General features: G+C 39.2%; 3 protein-coding genes and 1 long non-coding RNA gene across 5 annotated transcripts; 3 read left to right on the forward strand and 1 right to left on the reverse strand.

Moving 5' to 3' along the window:
* The first annotated feature begins 10,364 nt into the window (after positions 1-10,364).
* On the forward strand, positions 10,365-12,734 carry LOC135343640 (fibropellin-1-like). Its single transcript, XM_064540609.1, has 2 exons — positions 10,365-10,763; positions 10,909-12,734. The coding sequence occupies exon 2, from the start codon at positions 11,238-11,240 to the stop codon at positions 12,693-12,695; it is 1,458 nt and encodes a 485-aa protein (XP_064396679.1). The 5' UTR covers positions 10,365-10,763; positions 10,909-11,237; the 3' UTR covers positions 12,696-12,734.
* Positions 12,735-14,365: 1,631 nt separating this feature from the next.
* LOC135344290 (acetyl-CoA carboxylase 1-like) lies at positions 14,366-15,232 on the forward strand. Its single transcript, XM_064541456.1, has 4 exons — positions 14,366-14,484; positions 14,531-14,689; positions 14,771-14,932; positions 14,987-15,232. The coding sequence occupies exons 1-4, from the start codon at positions 14,449-14,451 to the stop codon at positions 15,230-15,232; spliced, it is 603 nt and encodes a 200-aa protein (XP_064397526.1). The 5' UTR covers positions 14,366-14,448.
* A 774-nt stretch (positions 15,233-16,006) lies between these two features.
* On the forward strand, positions 16,007-18,827 carry LOC135344506 (uncharacterized). Of its 2 annotated transcripts, none has more exons than XM_064541712.1 (3): positions 16,007-16,419; positions 16,562-17,398; positions 17,549-18,827. In XM_064541712.1, the coding sequence occupies exons 1-3, from the start codon at positions 16,050-16,052 to the stop codon at positions 18,544-18,546; spliced, it is 2,205 nt and encodes a 734-aa protein (XP_064397782.1). In that variant the 5' UTR covers positions 16,007-16,049; the 3' UTR covers positions 18,547-18,827. The 2 variants fall into 2 exon arrangements, with proteins under 2 accessions (XP_064397782.1, XP_064397783.1); XM_064541713.1 differs by having other exon boundaries at positions 17,552-18,827.
* Positions 18,828-18,946: 119 nt separating this feature from the next.
* Positions 18,947-20,826, reverse strand: LOC135344516 (uncharacterized). The gene is made up of 2 exons (XR_010397467.1): positions 20,617-20,826; positions 18,947-20,379 (listed from the first exon to the last, which is right to left on the reverse strand). It is a non-coding gene; the product is annotated as an uncharacterized LOC135344516 (long non-coding RNA).
* Between the last annotated feature and the right edge of the window lie 312 nt (positions 20,827-21,138).

The raw sequence follows: 21,138 nt of genomic DNA on the forward strand, positions 1-21,138 counted from the left end.
ATGCATGCAGATATCAGCCAGTATGTTGATATATATACTCAAGTTTACAATTCTGAGGTTACTTTAATCGACTGGAACTTGCTGAGCAACTTTTCTGACTTTCCGAGAGCTGTGGTTCGTTAACGGGAGCCCTGAAAAATAACATATTCAGTGCTGGTCTATAGACATGCATGCAGATATCAGCCAGTATATTGATATATATACTCAAGTTTACAATTCTGAGGTTACTTTAATCGACTGGAACTTGCTGAGCAACTTTTCTGACTTTCCGAGAGCTGTGGTTCGTTAACAGGAACCCTGAAAAACAATATATTCAGTGCTGGTCTAGACATGCATGCATGCTAATATCAGCCAATATGACTCTTCTGAGGTTACTTTAATCGACTGGGAACTTAATTGCTGAGCAACTTTTCTGACTTTCCGAGAGCTGTGGTTCGTTAACAGGAACCCTGAAAAATAACATATTCAGTGCTGGTCTATAGACATGCATGTAGATATCAGCCAGTATTTTATATAATTATACTCAAGTTACAATTCTGAGGTTACTTTAATCGACTGGAACTTGCTGAGCAACTTTTTTCACTTTTCGAGAGCTGTGGTTCGTTAATGGGAACCCTGAAAAATAATATATTCAGCATGCAGATATCAGCCAGTATTTGATATAATTATACTCAAGTTTAAAATTCTGAGGTTACTTTAATCGATTGGAACTTGCTGAGCAAGAACTATAGCTGAGAAACTTTTCAGACTTTCCGAGAGCAGTGATTCGTAAACGGAAACCCTGAAAATATGGTCAGTGCTGCATGGTCTTAGACAAGCAGGTATCAGCCAATACGTTGATATGCCCAATTAAGATTGAGGTTACTTTAATCGACTAGAAATTGCTGAGCAACTTTTCAGACTTTCCGAGAGCAGTGCTTCGTAAACGGAAACCCAGAAAATATATTTAGTGCTGGTTTTAGACCAGCAGGTATCAACCAATACGTTGATACACTCTTCTCGGGTTAATTTAATTGACTGGGAACATGCTGAGCAACTTTTCAGACTTTCCGAGAGCATGCAGTGCAGAACTTGACCCTGAAAATGTTCAGTGTTCTTAGACAAGCATGTATCAATTAATACCTATATAATTATATACCCAAGTTTACAATTCTGAGGTTACTTTAATTGACTAGAACTTGTTGACTTTCCGAGAGCAGTGATTCGTAAACAGAAACCCTGAACATTTGTTGAAACACCCCTTAATATAAGGTATATTCTATACCATGCAGGATCCAACACAGTAATGATACACAAACGATCTTCATTATTATTATAGTCAAGTCCAGTTATGTATATATTATACTCTACAGCTATACAATAATTATAGATGTAGGTATGGATATTAAGCAGGATGATAATTAATTATCATGAGGTAGGCAGTGCATGATGATGCTGCAATACTAGAGATGAAAAAGATATGAGAGTGAGTGAGGAATGCTTAGAATGTGCTGAATCAGAGGTATACAGGCATAATTATAGTTACAACATATTAAACTGTCGATGTGTACATGCAGTGTGTTAATTACGTAATGGTTATGCTACGTTTATAGTTTTAGTTTTGTGGTATCGTGCCAGGCCAGTTTCTTAAAATAATTGTCCCCATATTGGAAGGCATGCAAGCATATCCCTACCAACGATCGGAGCGCCCCAATGATAAAGGCTTACTATACCATACACATATACCGTGACAATCTGTCAGTGGGTGAAATTGAAACCCATTAACCAACCAGAAAGAAAAGCGCATGTGTTGCGTACAGAAGAAAAAGGATGCCATCAAAGGGAGATTAAAAAGAAATTCGAGCATTAGAGGTGCAAAAATAATTATATCAATAGTTCTTGACTCAACCAGAAAATCAAATTAAAGGAAGATTTGAGAAAACCATGCTTTAATAATTACGTCCAGTGCATTCAAGCAATCCTTAGCATCAAGTTCTAATGAGCATGATAGACTATCCTGTAGACATATAATTTAGGTACAATTGCAAGTGGATAATGTCTTGCGCATTGATGTCTTTTCGAGGTATCTCATTTTGCACAAAGCAACAAAGCAATCAGCAGTTGCGTCTCCAGATTTTTTCGCTGATTTTCGATTTTTGTTAATTTTGGATTTCTGGTTCGGCTTGAGTGTGAAAGATGTTCTGAGTTGTGTGTGTCACTATGACGCTGAAAGTGAAAATTATTCGAAGCAGTGCTATATAATTATACTGAGACATCTCAATCCCAGCTAGGGCAAGGTAACTGCATGTATAAATTGTTTTATGCTGTAATAATTAACACTGTGCATTCTCTATATAATTATAATTAGCTATAACTGCAATGCATGCATGTGACTGTTTAATTTAGAAACCAATAGATTCTGTGAGGTATGAAATCAGTTGATTGTATCTGCATGTACACATTGATGGTGTCCTGCATGCATGCATGTGTCCAATGAGAATTATTTATAGAAGAATGAAGTTTGCTAATGTCTTCGTTCTTGATGTAATCTGCTGAAGATATCATGATCAGGTCATTTATGCATATTATATGGGAACATGCAGTTAAAACATTCCAGTAGTTTTAAGCATCTAAATAGTGTCATACAATTTGTCTCACTTTTTCAAAACTCAGCTAGTGTATTTAAATAATTATATAGGGCATACTCTTTCAAACTGGAAAAGCTCTGTTACCTGTACTATGTGCATGCATGTGAATGGCATTACACACTATTGGTGAACTGATACTTATATGAAATGGCTGAGTGCATGTTATATATGTACCCATGGCTATAACTATGCCATGGTATTATGTGAGATACCGTATACGTATTGTGCTAGAAATAATATACGAGCATATAAAATTATGTATTTTGGCCAATTTTAAGGCTCCTATATAAAACGTTATGTGACATTTATTTATGCCGTTTCGTCTAGTATAAATGCCACGATTTCAATGGGAATTGTTCCCTGCATGCAGGCCTCTAATTAATTGTGCGATGTAATAATTATCATAACCGCTCGTATTAGTTAGTATATATCTCGCATTAATATAGCACTACGTTAACGGCAAGAGCATAAATAATATAAGAAGAGAAGAGTGTCGAACTACCAATACCTCTATGCACAAAACTGTGCACAAAGTAACGTGATATCCTGTCAATTGCGCAAGCTTGCGCACACATTACGCAACGCACAGAATTTGTTAGCAGTGAGTAAAGAGTGGAAGTGAAGAGGATCAACCCGACTATTGTCTCTATTTATGATTTTTGTGAAAAGATAGTCTTCTATCAGTGTGCAGTGAGCAGCTCTGAACGTTGAACGCGAACGAATATATAGCTAGAATCAGATGTCATTGTACATGCACCCCTAAAAACGTCACGGTTAACATTTTCTAGGAGATTACTAGTAAGTTTACAGTATACTTCATCACATGCGCGAGTCATGTTACTTTGTGCACATTTTTGTATAGAGGTATCGGTATAGTTTTTCTCTGCTGATATATATTATAGGCATACATAATTATACATATCATGCATGCATATAATTATACTAGACTTTGGAATGAAGAATTTGTTCGTGTATACAGATTCCCTTGTCTTCTTTGATTATTCAATTTAGAGGTGATGATATAAAAAGAAAGAAGGGCTTGTCAATTAGTTGAGACCGACAGACAGGCATCACTAATATGATGCCGCTGAGTATAAAACACATAATTGTAATGGACAAACACATAACATTATAGACAGATTATTAACGCTATAGCTATAGTTCTGGTAAGTTCTTATGCATGCAGTTCACCATACATCTGTCACAAGGGCATAGGTATAGTGGATTTAGAGAACAGCTTTTTGGGGTTGCTGCTAGAGTTTGTGCTAGCTATAGGTGCATGTGTGTCATAATCAATTTTAGGATCATGCAGGGATTGGTTTTGTAATTGCAGTTCTTCTATAGTTTGCATAGCTTGATAGTAGTGTATATTTCCTTAATCCATGCAAGTTTTTAACATTATGTCTTATTCCTTGGTGAACCAGTTAAGGACGCTGTTGTGGCCGTTGCATGTCTGTATATACAATAGCTGATGTTGTCTGTTTTTAGTTCTATATAAACAGGCAGTTTTAACATATTGGGAGGCTTAGGGAGATGATTGGGTGGAAGTAGCTACTGCTGAAGTTATATAGCTTGAATTGTAAAAAAAGTTACTTGTGGATCAAATAGGCGGCTTATAACTATATATAGTTGGCTGTGAGAGAGAATAAAACCAAGAAGTGGCGGTTGGAGTATAGTTATATACCTTAAGGTGACATATTTTCGCGTGTATTAATTTCTGCTATTTCTGCGAATGAGAGTAAAATCGCAAAAATTAGTACTCGCAAATAATTGGCCGCTCTCTTGTTTAATGTATCCAGATCGACATTTCGCAAAAAATTATACCGCAAAATGTACAAAACTGTAAAAACGCAAACAAATCTACCTGTGAAAATATGTCACCTTAAGGTAATAAGGATTGGTTGATCCACTATACCGGCCTCTCTGGTGTATCTGTTAAAATATATAAATCTAGAATATTGCCCTATATATGTGTGAGGGAGGCTATCAGTTGGATAATTAAGTTTCAATCACACAATTAACATTTAACAGCCCCATATTAAAGCCTGTCTGGTATGTATACGTTGTATATATATATATATTATTATCTTGCTTTGTATGTCTACGGGATAGGGATAGTCCATGCATAATGCTCATTATATAAACTTGATGCTATAAAAGGATTGCTTGAATGCATTGGATGGTTTATTCTCAAATCTTCCTTTGATTTTCTGGTTGAGTCGAGAACTATTGATATAATTATTTTTGCACCTCATCTTTGCTAATGCCAGAACACTTCATGGAATCTCTTTCTTTGACAGACTTTTCGTCAATGGTTGAAACACCTGTGGCTTGGTGTATTTAATTATAATTATGGTGTAAAAAAATTATTGACATAATTATTCATTTTACATACTGACAGATTAATTGTCACGGTATGGTTACGGTACGGCCACGACAGTAGTAAGTCTTTTTTATTGGGGCTATCCAATCTTTGGTAGAGATATAATCATGCTTGCCTTCTGTAAGCAACATAAATTATACTGTGTGTCAGGAAGTGCTTGGATGCACCAGAATCACCTGCATTACAGCTATATATAGGACATATAATTATATATCTAGAGACGATGGTGTACAATCTACAAGCTTAACTATAACGATTATTATCTACTTGCAATATAGTTTATGTTGTAACTATATACGCCTGCATGTATTTATCCAGTGAGAGTTTTCCTCACTCTCTCTCATAACTGTCTTTCAATCGCAGCATCACATCACTGCCTATATACTTCATTGTCACTGCATGCTCGTCCATATACCTATTGTATATATAGGACTGGTGTAGACTACGTATATATACACTGCCAGGACTTGACTATAATGAGGATTGTTTGTGTATATACTGTGTTGCATGGATCCTGGTATAGAATTTAGTCTACACCCATGACACACACTATATATATTATATCAAAATAATTATCAAGACAATACACAGTATACTATACATCTATTCAAGCAAAATCTATAGTAATTAGCTGCTGACAACACACTATATATAGATGCATGCATGGTCATGCAACAAACCAGGTACACACCAGTCTATCAGCCCAGCAAAATAAAATTATAATTATAGTATAGAGTCTATGTATAGTCCGTACACTTTGATTCAATCTCTATAGTCAGAACTCAATACAGTTTCTCATGATTGAATCTTCTGTCACGAACTTACTCAAAAGGCTATCTTTGCACTGAGCCGTGAATAATAATCTTGCATCTAGTGAAATTGTAATTACCATTTGAATTACTGCCCATGGAACGTCAAGAGTCGTTCTAGTTGAGTAAAGTAACAATAACTGAAGGTATGGATGGACTGACTGCCTGCATTGCTTGTCCGAGAAATGCTTTTTATGAATTACAGTTGAATCACTACACATGGAAAGTCTGAAAAGTTGCTCCAGGAAGTTCCATGCAGTCGATTAAAGTATAGCCTCAGAATTGTAAACCTAGGTATTATCAACATAATTATTGGCTGATACCTGCTTGTCTATAAGACCAGCACTGAATATATTTTCTGGGTTTCCGTTTACGAATCACTGCTCTCGGAAAGTCAGAAAAGTTGCTCAGCAAGTTCCCAGTCAATTAAAAGTAACCTCAGAAGAGTGTATCAACGTATTGGCTGCTACCTGCTTGTCTAAGACCAGCACTAAATATATTTTCTGGGTTTCCGTTTACGAAGCACAGCTCTCGGAAAGTCAGAAAAGTTGCTTAGCAAGTTCCAGTCGATTAAAGTAACCTCAGAATTGTAAACTTGAGAATATATCACCATACTGGCTGATATCTACATGCATGTCTAGACAAGCACTGAATATGTTATTTTTCTGGATTCACGTTAACGAACCACAACTCTCGGAGAGTCAGAAAAGTTGCTTAGCAAGTTTACAATTCTGAGGTTACTTTAATCGACTGGAACTTGAGTATATATCAACATACTGGCTGATATCTGCATGCATGTCTATAGACCAGCACTGAATATGTTATTTTTCTGGATTCACGTTAACAAACCACTGCTCTCAGAAAGTCAGAAAAGTTGCTTAGCAAGTTCCAGTCGATTAAAGTAACCTCAGAATTGTAAACTTGAGTATATATCACCATACTGGCTGATATCTGCATGCATGTCTATAGACCAGCACTGAATATGTTATTTTTCTGGATTCCCGTTAACGAACCACTGCTCTCGGAAAGTCAGAAAAGTTGCTTAGCAAGTTCCAGTCGATTAAAGTAACCTCAGAATTGTAAACTTGAGTATATATCACCATACACTGGCTGATATCTGCATGCATGTCTATAGACCAGCACTGAATATGTTATTTTTCTGGATTCCCGTTAACGAACCACTGCTCTCGGAAAGTCAGAAAAGTTGCTTAGCAAGTTCCAGTCGATTAAAGTAACCTCAGAATTGTAAACTTGAGTATAATTATATCAACATACTGGCTGATATCTGCATGCATGTCTAGACCAGCACTGAATATGTTATTTTTCTGGATTCCCGTTAACGAACCACTGCTCTCGGAAAGTCAGAAAAGTTGCTTAGCAAGTACCAGTCGATTAAAGTAACCTCAGAATTGTAAACTTGAGTATATATCAACATACTGGCTGATATCTGCATGCATGTCTATAGACCAGCACTGAATATTTTATTTTTCTGGATTCCCGTTAACGAACCACTGCTCTCGGAAAGTCAGAAAAGTTGCTTAGCAAGTTCCAGTCGATTAAAGTAACCTCAGAATTGTAAACTTGAGTATATATCAACATACTGGCTGATATCTGCATGCATGTCTAGACCAGCACTGAATATGTTATTTTTCTGGATTCCCGTTAACGAACCACTGCTCTCGGAAAGTCAGAAAAGTTGCTTAGCAAGTTCCAGTCGATTAAAGTAACCTCAGAATTGTAAACTTGAGTATATATCAACATACTGGCTGATATCTGCATGCATGTCTATAGACCAGCACTGCATGAATATGTTATTTTTCTGGATTTCCGTTAACGAACCACTGCTCTCGGAAAGTTAGAAAAGTTGCTTAGCAAGTTCCAGTCGATTAAAGTAACCTCAGAATTGTAAACTTGAGTATAATTATATCAACATACTGGCTGATATCTGCATGCATGTCTAGACCAGCACTGAATATGTTATTTTTCTGGATTCCCGTTAACGAACCACTGCTCTCGGAAAGTCAGAAAAGTTGCTTAGCAAGTACCAGTCGATTAAAGTAACCTCAGAATTGTAAACTTGAGTATATATCAACATACTGGCTGATATCTGCATGCATGTCTATAGACCAGCACTGCATGAATATGTTATTTTTCTGGATTTCCGTTAACGAACCACTGCTCTCGGAAAGTTAGAAAAGTTGCTTAGCAAGTTCCAGTCGATTAAAGTAACCTCAGAATTGTAAACTTGAGTATAATTATATCAACATACTGGCTGATATCTGCATGCATGTCTAGACCAGCACTGAATATGTTATTTTTCTGGATTCCCGTTAACGAACCACTGCTCTCGGAAAGTCAGAAAAGTTGCTTAGCAAGTACCAGTCGATTAAAGTAACCTCAGAATTGTAAACTTGAGTATATATCAACATACTGGCTGATATCTGCATGCATGTCTAGACAAGCACTGAATATGTTATTTTTCTGGATTCCCGTTAACGAACCACTGCTCTCGGAAAGTCAGAAAAGTTGCTTAGCAAGTTCCAGTCGATTAAAGTAGCCTCAGAATTGTAAACTTGAGTATTAAACATACTGGCTGATATCTGCATGCATGTCTATAGACCAGCACTGAATATGTTATTTTTCTGGATTCCCGTTAACGAACCACTGCTCTCGGAAAGTCAGAAAAGTTGCTTAGCAAGTTCCAGTCGCTTAAAGTAACCTCAGAAATTGTAAACTTGAGTATATATCAACATACTGGCTGATATCTGCATGCATGTCTATGGACCAGCACTGAATATGTTATTTTTCTGGATTCCCGTTAACGAACCACTGCTCTCGGAAAGTCAGAAAAGTTGCTTAGCAAGTTCCAGTCGCTTAAAGTAACCCCAGAATTGTAAACTTGAGTATATATATCAACGTATTGGCTGATATCTGCATGCATGTCTAGACCAGCACTGAATATATTATTTTTCAGGGTTCCCGTTAACGAACCACTGCTCTCGGAAAGTCAGAAAAGTTGCTCAGCAAGTTCCAGTCGATTCAAATAACCTCAGAAGAGTATATATTAACATAATTATACTAGCTGATATCTGTATGCATGTCTATAGACCAGCACTGAATGTATTATTTTTCAGGGTTCCCGTTAACGAACCACTGCTCTCGGAAAGTCAGAAAAGTTGCTCAGCAAGTTCCAGTCGATTCAAATAACCTCAGAAGAGTATATATTAACATAATTATACTAGCTGATATCTGTATGCATGTCTATAGACCAGCACTGAATATATTATTTTTCAGGGTTCTCGTTAACGAACCACTGTTCTCGGAAAGTCAGAAAAGTTGCTCAGCAAGTTCCAGTTGATTAAAGTAACTTGAGTATATCAACATAACTTATTGGCTGATATACTTAATTGCTTGTATATAGACCAGGATTGAACATAATTATTCCAGTTCCCGTTCTATAATCATGGCTCTCAGAAAGTCAGAAAAGTGGCTCGGGGTGTTTCAGTATATAGAGCCAAATAACCTCTGGACAATAAATTGGGGAGTATAAGTAGGAGTTAGGTGACTGGCTGAATTAAAAATGATAATGTTAAATTCATACTAAATTTAGCTCAGTGTACAGACATAATTAATTCAGTCATTGTGCATGTAGCTAGCTAGAGTCTACTGCAGACATGTGCAAGTAGCTAGCTATTATATCAAGTCTATACTGCAGACAATGGAGAGTCTACTTAAAACTAGGCTGGCCAGCTTTCTACTTACTTACATAGACTAGTAGAGTGATCAGGCAAGAAGATATCTCATTACATCTGTGCAAAGTCAAGGGTTAACCTTGGAATGCATTGCCCTGCTACGCCCACTCATTTACCTTTCACTTCCGCCTTTTCCGATTTCTGGCTTTCTGGTCCTACATGCGCATGCATGAGCTTAGCCTCGATTCTAGGCCGCCTTGTTCAAGCGGCCTGAAATCGAGGCTAGCATGAGCTTTGCTATAAATACACACAACACTTTTCCACGGGAACAGCTAGCTAGCTGACAGTATAGCTCTTACTGGTTTGTTTATTAGTTTTCAGAGGCTAGATTCCTTACTGAAATGTAAGTGGTTGAGTAGCCTTGCCACTACGACCCACTGAAATTAGGCCATTGACGTCATAAAATATCGACGTTTCTCTTCTAAGTATCAAAATTATTGATAGAGGGTAAACTGCATGTGCACAAGTTTTAGTTAGTAGTATTATAGACACGACTATTTTGCTTGTTCAGATGTTACTATAGACTCAGCAATAATTCCCAAAATTAATATTATTATTACGGTTCAATAGCTGGGTACATCCTACATCCTGCTGATCCATAACCTGTTGACTATTGATATTTAGCAGTTGAATGGCCTCAGTTTTGCTTTGACTAGACTGAACTCTGGGAACTGTGTATGACTTAATTTCACACTTACACAGTTTAGCTTTCTTTCCTGTAAAGTCAGCCCTTGTTCTATATGGCTGTGCATAACAAGGGATTCATTGCTGTATTTAAAAGGTTCAAAACTCTAGGTATCAAACAATTTCAAGCGAGTCGTCATGACACCCACACTCTCTTTGCTCGCATTATGCAGTTCTGTGCTGCTCGTTCAAGCTCAATTCAACTGTCCGGACATTTCCGAAGTCTGTGACAGTAATCCCTGTACAAACGGTGCTCGCTGTCCAAGATTCCTCAATTCTGAATGCAGAGTGAACACTTGTGATGGAATATGCTCACCAATTTTCTTCTTTCGAGGACGCAATGTCACAAGTCGATGCGAAACGCTCCGAACATGTGTGTCGAGAAGATGTCCTCCTCGTAGGTCGCAGTGTGTTGATGAGGTAGTGGAGTCTTGCAACAGGAGAGGCCGGTGCAGACAGAGGCTTGAAGGAAGATGTATAGTACCTCCCACAACACAGCAACCCAATAGTAAGTCCATGCATGCATACTGCACTGTATTGCATGATGCAGGCCCAACACACCACCCCCTACCATAAATAATTTGTTACGACACTTTAATTGTATATATAACCTTATGGGATTAATCAGTGCATTAATTCACTTCTCCCTGCAGCAGTCTCAACTTCAGCCACTCCCCTACCAACTGACAGCACCCCCTTCACTACGTCACCAACAGGGAATCCATTTACTACCAACCCTTCACCGACTACACCGACTAATTCTTCTTTATGTACCCAAGACTGTTCCAGTTTGGGTCTGCAGTGTGTTCCAATTTCGTCTACTGTAAATGGCGTAACTATAGTAACTGGGACATGTTTGTCACCGATTGGACGCAATTGTGAAGACATTGATTGAGCTGATAATCAAGAGTGTAGTATACAATCGTTTCCTGAGAGAAATATAACATTTTCACAATGTACTCCTTCTGATAATTCCACACAAATGATGACTATGTTCTCATGTGCAACAACACAATGCCCTGAGGGAACTGTGTGCATTGATTTACGTTCTGGAGACATGCAAGTAACGGGGATATGTTTAGCAACAAACTGTGCGAACACTAACTCTTGTCAGTCGGGTGATGTCTGCACATTAGTTCCAGATGAATTTAGATTGGACAATATCAGTTCTGTCTGCGTTCCAGGTTCTGTTCAGTTCCAGCTTGGAACCGAGACGTGTGAGCAAAGTGATCGTGTATGTCCAAGTCGTACGATTTGTCAAGAAGTATTTCTTGATGACCTTCCTGGTACCATTTGTGTGCTTAGTCAACCTCCTGCGGATTGCAGTCAAGTTAACTGCAGAGAAGATGAAGAGTGCTTAGTAGTAACGTCTTTTGCTTCACGCTCTTCAGTTAGCTGTCTTCCGAATAACACTTTCCCTCTCCTCTTACAAATTTTGGAATTCCTTGGTATAGTGGAAAGTTCAACAGCAACTCCTACTTCAGTTACCTCAACAGAATTACTTACAACCCTCTCCGGCACTCTTGTTCCACCAACACCCTCGTCAAATACGAGTTGTCCCTTCACTTGCTCGTTTGGAACAACTTGTGAGTTTTTAAATGGATTCCCAACCTGTGTACAACCAACAACATGCACAGACGATTTTACTGCATTCTGTATGCAAACCGGTTCTGTCTGTCGAGAATCCAATGGCACATCACGATGTGTTTCTCCAAGCAGTTGTGAAGAACTAGCGACTGTGTCACCATGCCCTAATGGATCGCAATGTGTTGTAATACCTCCGTTTGTATTTCCAGGCCTTAATGATACCACAGCAACCTGCTTGCCTCTGATTGGTCGTAGCTGTGAAGAGATAACTTGTAGTGAAAATGAAGTGTGCTTAGTGACAGAGCTAGCAGAGAGGGAATTGACAGCTGCTCAATGTGAACTATCCCGAAATGTAATCTCTCTTATACCTGAGACGTGTGCTACTCTGCAATGCAACGAGGGAAGCGTGTGTGTCGATCTACAGATAAATGGATTCCCTGTGACAGGTGCATGCCTAGAAACAAACTGTGGAAACAGTGGAAATAACACGGAATGTGATGGTGGTAGTAGGTGCATCGAGGTGCCTTCCGAATTTGAAATACCGGCAGAATCGTTGTGTGTTTCTTTTAATGTGGATCCTCAGCTTGGAACTCAGACATGTGCTGAAAATGGACGAGTCTGCGAGTCGTTCCAAGTTTGCAACGAGGCATTCATTAATGGTAGTATAATTGGTACGGCTTGTAGCCAGTTTTCAAGTATCATTGCTTCAACTTGCCAAGCCTCCATGTGTGAAGATGGTGAAGAATGTATACTTACAACAGTTGAGGGCTTTGGGACAGTGCAGAATTGTTTATCTACCGAAGCTGCTGATACATCAGCAATGTTTTTTGAGTTTATTTTCGCAAACATTTAATCACATTTTTGCATACCTCTTTTATGGTAGCTATACAAATACTGTTTCATTGTGCTTGCATGTATAATTAACATTCCTTCTGGATCATCACTGTATAGCTGTAAAGTGATGTATATCGTATAGCGCGAAATTTTCGAGGCACTTATATTTCATGGATTGGCCTCTATGTTGCACAATGTTCGCGAAATGACTGCTTACTGGAAGCCACGCCTTTAAATCTTTGCACGTTATAATTCTAATTAAAGAACAATTTTCGTGTACTTAATTTTCGTGTAGGATTGCTAACCCACGAAATCTGCGAAAATTAAGCCCCTCGAACATTTCGCGCTATACGGTATTATGTTTATATGCCCGGTCATAATTATAGCAGAAAACGGTCGTATACATGTGAGGATAACATTGATTAACATACATCATGGTCAATATGCAGACCATTTAACTTTTCCTGTATACATACAGTATAATGCAAGTCACTAGCGGAGTATGTACTGTTGCTATGGTAATCTACAAATCTATCCACAAGAGCCTTCTGAAAACTTCCACCTCCAACAGTCAGTAGCAGTCTACCGTCAAACAGACTGGCTTCTTCGACCAAAGAAACGAATCTTGCATTCGATGTATACGATGATGATCCATTGATATCCTGTGGAACGTATTCTGATGCATTAACAGTTAACATAGAGATCATTTTGTGTGCCTCCTCTTTGCAGTCTTTAGCGGGATGCCAGTGCCCTTGATACTGACAGGCATCAGTACCGTGTTCGCCAATGTCTTTGATAAATATTGTTCGATTGAGTGGAATCTGCATCTTATTGGAGACTGCCTCTAGAAGCAGCTGAACTCTCCTCATGCAGCAGCTGTAAAAACCAGTTTGATTTGAACTGTTTGTATTCTTGTGTGAATTGAATGCAAACTCCAACAACTTCGCGAACCGAATGTGAACAGAAATGTAGTCGTTTGGTTTTAGTCTCTTGGATTTCACAAATTGAGCAGCTTGAGATTTTACTTGTCATGTTTGAGAGATAAAAGAATTTGCCAATTTGGCGATACCATGGATAGCCCATGGTCCGAGGCCAAAAAATGTCAAATTTAGGCTCCGAAGAAGTTTTGGATTGAAACACATCATTTGAAAGGTCTCTTTCTAAGTTTTCAGAAAATTAGAATATTTTTGACATTGAATGAACGGTACTCAAGTTAATGGCTGTTGAAAGATGTTCCCCCTCCACAATTTATCAATGGTTCGGGGACTCTTTCAGCTGCTATAACTTGAATTCTGTGGATCCAATGTCAAAAATATTATGATTTTCTGAAAGCTCAGAAAAAGACCTTTCAAATGGTGTCATCAAACTTCGTATTTGAGAGATAAAAGTATTTGCCAATTTGGCGATACCATGGATTATATATAGCCCATGGTCCGAGGCCGAAAAATGTCAAATTTAGGCTCCGAAGAAGTTTTGGATTGAAACATAATTATCATTTGAAAGGTCTCTTTCTAAGCTTTCAGAAAATTAGAATATTTTTGACATTGGATGAACGGTACTCAAGTTAATGGCTTTTGGGATGTTTTGAGAGCCTGTTGCATTGCAATACCTCTCCAATGGTGTACTTACATTCATGATAACATCATGTGATAGACCTCCCTTAAAGCTACTGAATTGTACGTATTCCCTTGTGCAGACTGTCTCTAAATGATGCTTCCATTCCCATCCGTGTGTTCATCACCAGTGACAACGGTGTGTCTGTTCGTACACACATGTACAGGGAGGTGGAGAACCCACGCACAAAAGAGGTGTGGTCTAATGCATGTGATATGCTGTCATGTCATACCCCCACAGCTTGTGTTTGAGAACTACGACCAATCAGAATCAGGGTCACTGAATGGCCAGAAGGTCAATACCCCGTACCCCAGCAAAGACCACCTTCAACAGAAGAGATACATTGCTCAATCCATGGGAACCACTTATGTGTACGACTTCCTGGAGCTTTTCAGACAAGTAACCCACACACTTCCCACACACTTCCCACACACTGCCCACACACTGTCCACACACTGGCTATGTGTGTACATTATTTAGGGAGTGATGAAACAATGGGAGCGCTACATTGGTCAGGTGCGGAGGTCAAGAGGAGATAAACTGACTCTACCAAACTATGACAAAGTGCTCAACAGTACAGAGCTAGTGTTGGATGATCAAGGGGTGCTCAGAGAGGTCAATAGGGTCGCTGGCGAGAATGAGGTGTGTGTAGTGTAGTGTACTCTGACCCCTAAGCTATTCTTAGCGTTCCTTCAGGTTGCCATGGTAGCATGGCGTGTAAGTATGCTGACTCCGCAGTATCCAGAAGGCAGGGACATGATCATCATTGCCAATGATATCACGAATCAGATAGGGTCGTTTGGCCGGGCCCGAGGAGGACTGATTGTTCCAACAGGCCTCAGCTCTCAGCCGGGAGCAAGGAATCCCGAGACTCTACATTGCTGCCAACAGTGGGGCAAGGATAGGCCTAGCAGAGAAACTCAAGCAGCTGCTTGCACATAATACACTCGTATAAACACAGTATACTACAATCATGTGTAAGCTAAAAGTGCATTGTACAATCAATTGTATGTACATTAAAATTATATGAACATAATTATAATTTTTGTGTATAATTATAATATAATTATATACACACACATACACATGCACACGACACCTATACACCTGTAATAACAATGAGAGGATATACCACACCTAAGAGGAGAATATATGCACCCATATATCCTCCGCTACCGTGGTTACTCCGAGGCGGAGCTGAGGGGTATGTAACCATGGTATTTTTACTGGTTTGTTTATTAGTTTTCAGAGGCTAGATTCCTTACTGAAATGTAAGTGGTTGAGTAGCCTTGCCACTACGACCCATTGAAATTAGGCCATTGACGTCATAAAATATCGACGTTTCTCTTCTAAGTATCAAAATTATTTATAGAGGGTAAAATGCATGTGCACAAGTAGTAGTATAGACACGACTATTTTGCTTGTTCAGATGTTACTATACACTCAGCAATAATTCCCAAAATTAATATTATTATTACGATTCAATAGCTGGGGATTTTATACATCCTGCTGATCCCATAACCTGTTACTATTGATATATAGCAGTTGAATGGCCTCAGTTTTTGCTTTGACTAGCCTGAACTTTGGGAACTGTGTATGACTTAATTTCACACATACGACAGTTTAGCTTTCCTTCCTGTAAAGTCAGCGCTTGATGATGGTGTGTATGACTGTGCATAATGCATGCATAACAAGGGATTCATTGCTGTATTTAAAAGGTTCAAAACTCTAGGTATTAAACAATTTCAAGCGAGTCGTCATGACGCCCACGCTCTCTTTGCTCGCATTATGCAGTTCTGTGCTGCTCGTTCAAGCTCAACTCAACTGTCCGGACATTTCCGAAGTCTGTGACAGTAATCCCTGTACAAACGGTGCTCGCTGTCCAAGATTCCTCAATTCTGAATGCAGAGTGAACACTTGCGGTGGAATATGCTCACCAACTTTCTTCTTTCGAGGACGCAATGTCACAAGTCGATGCGAAACGCTCCGAACATGTGTGTCGAGAAGATGTCCTCCTCGTAGATCGCAGTGTGTTGATGAGGTAGTGGAGTCTTGCAACAGGAGAGGCCAGTGCAGACAGAGGCTTGAAGGAAGATGTATTGTACCTCCCACAACACAGCAACCCAATAGTAAGTCCATGCATGCATACTGTACTGTATACTGCATGATGCAGGCCCAGCACACCCCCTGCTATAAATAATTTGTTATGACACTTTAATTGTATATAGCCTTATAGGGTTAATCAGTACATTAATTTACTTCTCCCTGCAGCCGTCTCAACTTCAGCCACTCCCTTACCAACTAACAGCACTCCCTTCACTACGTCACCAACAGGGAATCCCTTTACTACCAACCCTTCACCGACTACACCAACTAATTCTTCTTTATGTACCCAAGACTGTTCCAGTTTTGGTCTGCAGTGTATTCCAATTTCGTCTACTGTAAATGGCGAAACTATAGTAACTGGGACATGTTTGCCACTGTTTGGACGCAATTGTGAAGACATTGATTGCCCTGATAATCAAGAGTGTTTTATACAATCGTTTGCTGAAAGAAATATAACATACTCGCAATGTGCTCCTTTTTCTGACATTTTTCGAGTGATGCCCTCATGTGCAACAACACAATGCCCTGAGGGAACTGTGTGCATTGATTTACGCTCTGGAGACATGCAAGTAACGGGGACATGCTTAGCAACAAACTGTGCGAACAGTAACTCTTGTAACACTCAGTTGGGGGAAGTTTGCACATTAGTTCCAGGTGAATTTGGATTTGACAATATCAGTTCTGTCTGCATTCCAAGTTTTACTCAGTTTGAGTTCGGAACTGAAAGTTGCGAGCAAAGTGGTCGAGTATGCCCTGACCTTACAGTTTGTCAAGAAACATTTCTTAATGACGATATTTTCGGTGCTTTTTGCATTGTTAACATACTTAACACGGATTGCAGTCAAGTTAGCTGCAGTGAAAATGAAGAGTGTGTAACAACCTCTCTTTTTTCTAGCTCTCAGAGTGTAGCTATCTGTACGCCAAACAGCATTATCCCTCTCCTCTTACAAATTTTGGAAGCCCTCGGTCTAGTGGAAAGTTCAACAACTACCCCACCAAATAGTAAGTCCATGCATGCAAATTGTACTATATACTGCTGTAAGCAATGCAGACCCATCCCTTTGTGTGTAATATTGTTTTGTCTGGTAAACATAAATAACGTATTCAAACATGTATAATTATAGGGTTAATTAGATTTGCTTCTCCCTGCAGCAGTATCAACTTCAGCCACTCCCCTACCAACTAACAGCACCCCCTTCACTATGTCACCAACAGGGAATCCATTTACTACTCTTGTTCCACCAACACCCCCGTCAAATACGAGTTGTCCCTTCACTTGCTCGTTTGGAGCAACTTGTGAGTTTTTAAATGGATTCCCAACCTGTGTACAACCAACAACATGCACAGACGATTTTACTGCATTCTGCATGCAAACCGGTTTTGTCTGTCAAGAATCCAATGGCACATCACGATGTGTTTCTCCAAGCAGCTGTGAAGAACTAGCGACTGTGTCACCATGCCCTAATGGATCGCTATGTGTTGTAATACCTCCGTTTATATTTCCAGGCCTTAATGATACCACAGCAACCTGCTTGCCTCTGATTGGTCGTAGCTGTGAAGAGATAACTTGCAGTGAAAATGAAGTGTGCTTAGTGACAGAGCTGGCAGAGAGGGAATTGACAGCTGCTCAATGTGAAGTATCCCGAAATGTAATCTCCCTTATACCTGAGACGTGTGCTACTCTGCAATGCAACGAGGGAAGCGTGTGTGTCGATCTACAGATAAATGGATTCCCTGTGACAGGTGCATGCCTAGAAACAAACTGTGGAAACAGTGGAAATAACACAGCATGTGATGGTGGTAGTAGGTGCATCGAGGTGCCTTCTGAATTTGAAATACCGGCAGAATCACTGTGTGTTCCTTTTAATGTGGCTCCTCAGTTTGGAACTCAGACATGTGCTGAAAATGGACGAGTCTGCGAGTCGTTCCAAGTTTGCAACGAGGCATTCATTAATGGTAGTATAATTGGTACGGCTTGTAGCCAGTTTTCAAGTATCATTGCTTCAACTTGCCAAGACTCCATGTGTGGAGATGGTGAAGAATGTATACTTAGAACAGTCGAGGGCTTTGGGACAGTGCAGAATTGTCTATCTACCGACGCTGCTGATACATCAGCAATGTTTTTTGAGTTTATTTTCGCAAACATTTAATCACATTTTTGCATACCTCTTTTATGGTAGCTATACAAATACTGTTTCATTGTGCTTGCATGTATAATTAACATTCCTTCTGGATCACCGCTGTATAGCTGTAAAGTGATGTACATCGTATAGCGCAAAATTTTCGAGGCACTTATATTTCGTGGATTGGCCTCTAAAAGCATTTCGTTGCACAATGTTCACGGAATAACTGCTTACTGGAAGCCACACCTTTAAATCTTTGCACGTTATAGCAGATAATTTTAATTAAAGAACAATTTTCGTGTACTTAATTTTCATGTAGGATTGCTAACCCACGAAATCTGCAAAAATTAAGCCCCTCAAACATTTCGCGCTATACTGTATTATGTTTATATGCCCACGGTCATAATTATAGCAGAAAACGGTGGTATACATGTGAGGATAACATTAATCAACATGCATCATGGTCAATATGCAGACCATTTAACTTTTCCTGTATACATACAGTATAATGCAAGTCACTAGCGGAGTATGTACTGTTGCTATGGTAATCTACAAATCTGTCCACAAGAGCCTTCTGAAAACTTCCACCTCCAACAGTCAGTAGCAGTCTACCGTCAAACAGACTGGCTTCTTCGACCAAAGAAACGAATCCTGCATTCGATGTATACGATGATCCATTGATATCCTGTGGAACGTATTCTGATGCATTAACAGTTAACATAGAGATCATTTTGTGTGCCTCCTCTTTGCAGTCTTTAGCGGGATGCCAGTGCCCTTGATACTGACAGGCATCAGTACCGTGTTCGCCAATGTCTTTGATAAATATTGAGTGGAATCTGTGTCTTATTGGAGACTGCCTCTAGAAGCAGCTGAACTCTCCTCATGCAGCAGCTGTAAAAACCAGTTTGATTTGAACTGTTTGTATTCTTGTGTGAATTGAATGCAAACTCCAGCAACTTCGCGAACCGAATGTGAACAGAAATGTAGTCGTTTGGTTTTAGTCTCTTGGATTTCACGAATTGAGCAGCTTGAGATTTTACTTTCGAGCTGAATGGTATTTGGGTAAAGGGTAGCACACAATGATGCATAGTTTTTGGATCTGTAAATGGTCTTGTAAATTTTCCTTGCCAGCTAACGAAAAGAACACTGGCATTTAGTTTGGAGGAGTCCAAGTAGTTTACTAAATGGTCCATAAGTTGAACTAGTGATAATGAAACGTCACGATTTACACAAAACACTTCTTATGGAGAATTTTTGGTCGTCAGTAATCGTTCTGTTAAAATCTTTCTGCTGCTCTTTTCTTAGTACATCTTCAATGGCTGGTGTCAGCGATTTGTATGCTGTATCCGTGCAAGTAAGAATTGGTTTGTCTTTATTACTTGAAAAAATACTCTTTAAAGAGGAGTCCATTGTCTTGTGAATCTCCCTCGGTAGTACAAATATGTGAGGTGAAAAGTAAACAAAAATAATGTTTCTAAAGGATTTTCTCAAGAATGAATCAATCAGACTTTGTTTATTGCCTCCAACACACTCGGTATATCTCTTGTGGAATAACTTCATGTCAAGAAGCTCTTGAATATCGATATAGTTACTGTCAGGATTCATTTGAAATCCGCTCATTCTCGAGTTTAGAACAAAAGGTTCTACACCTGTAAAATTCCATCTTGTAGATCTAGCTAGGGACAGAAATTCATTGTAATGGGCAAAAGCATTCGTAAACTGCTCCGCATACACCATTGATATCATGTATCGTTTAAAATCAACTTTTTCTACAGTAGTCTGCTCTTTCACTTTGACTACTTTGTTTGTTGACTGGCTTTGAAAACCCCATTTCGATTTTAGCGACAACAAAAGATGATTCTGCAAAAACAATCAATGTACACTACCTCAACCTTTATAGTTATATAGTCACACAAGCACACGTACTGATAGACTGAATAACTTTTAATAATGGCCCTTTGGTTAACTTCTAAATAGTAGTGTAGCTAAATTTATATAGTCACAAGTGAAACTACTAAAAAATGGAGGCTATAGATAGTATATATATATATAGTTCTAGAATTAACCAATTTATGTAGAAAATCAATTCTAGCTTACTGCAGTGACTCCAGGCCTGTAGGTCCGCAACAAGTTATTGTTCAGGTCTACTCGGAAATATATAACACAGCAACTGAACACTGTCAGCAACAGTAGAGTTGTGTAGACCCAGGAGAGTTTCATCGCAGAATTTATGGCTAAACCATAAATAATACGGCTAAACTACCAATACATGTAGATCTAGTTGGCATGGCTTGTTGCCAAACAGGATCCAGGAATTTTGAAATGGGGGGGCAGTGTTTGATTACTACCAATCTGACAGTGTAACTTTTCTGATCACGGATTGATTGATGACAGTATGACATACATAGTAGCAAGAGATAGCAGAAATGGATGAAGTCTTGCTCTTCAGCTTCAAAAGTCTACAACTAGAGATCGTCTGCTATTCTGCATGCTGTAATAATTCATTGCTGCTCTAAGCCACACCCACTTTGTGAGCCAGAAAGGGGGGGGCACATGCCCGTTGTGCCCTGCACTGGATCCGCCACTGGACTGTGAGTTTGTTGCCAAACCATAAATTAA

This window comes from Halichondria panicea, chromosome 11 (assembly GCF_963675165.1).
Source record: "Halichondria panicea chromosome 11, odHalPani1.1, whole genome shotgun sequence".
Lineage (NCBI taxonomy): Eukaryota > Metazoa > Porifera > Demospongiae > Suberitida > Halichondriidae > Halichondria > Halichondria panicea.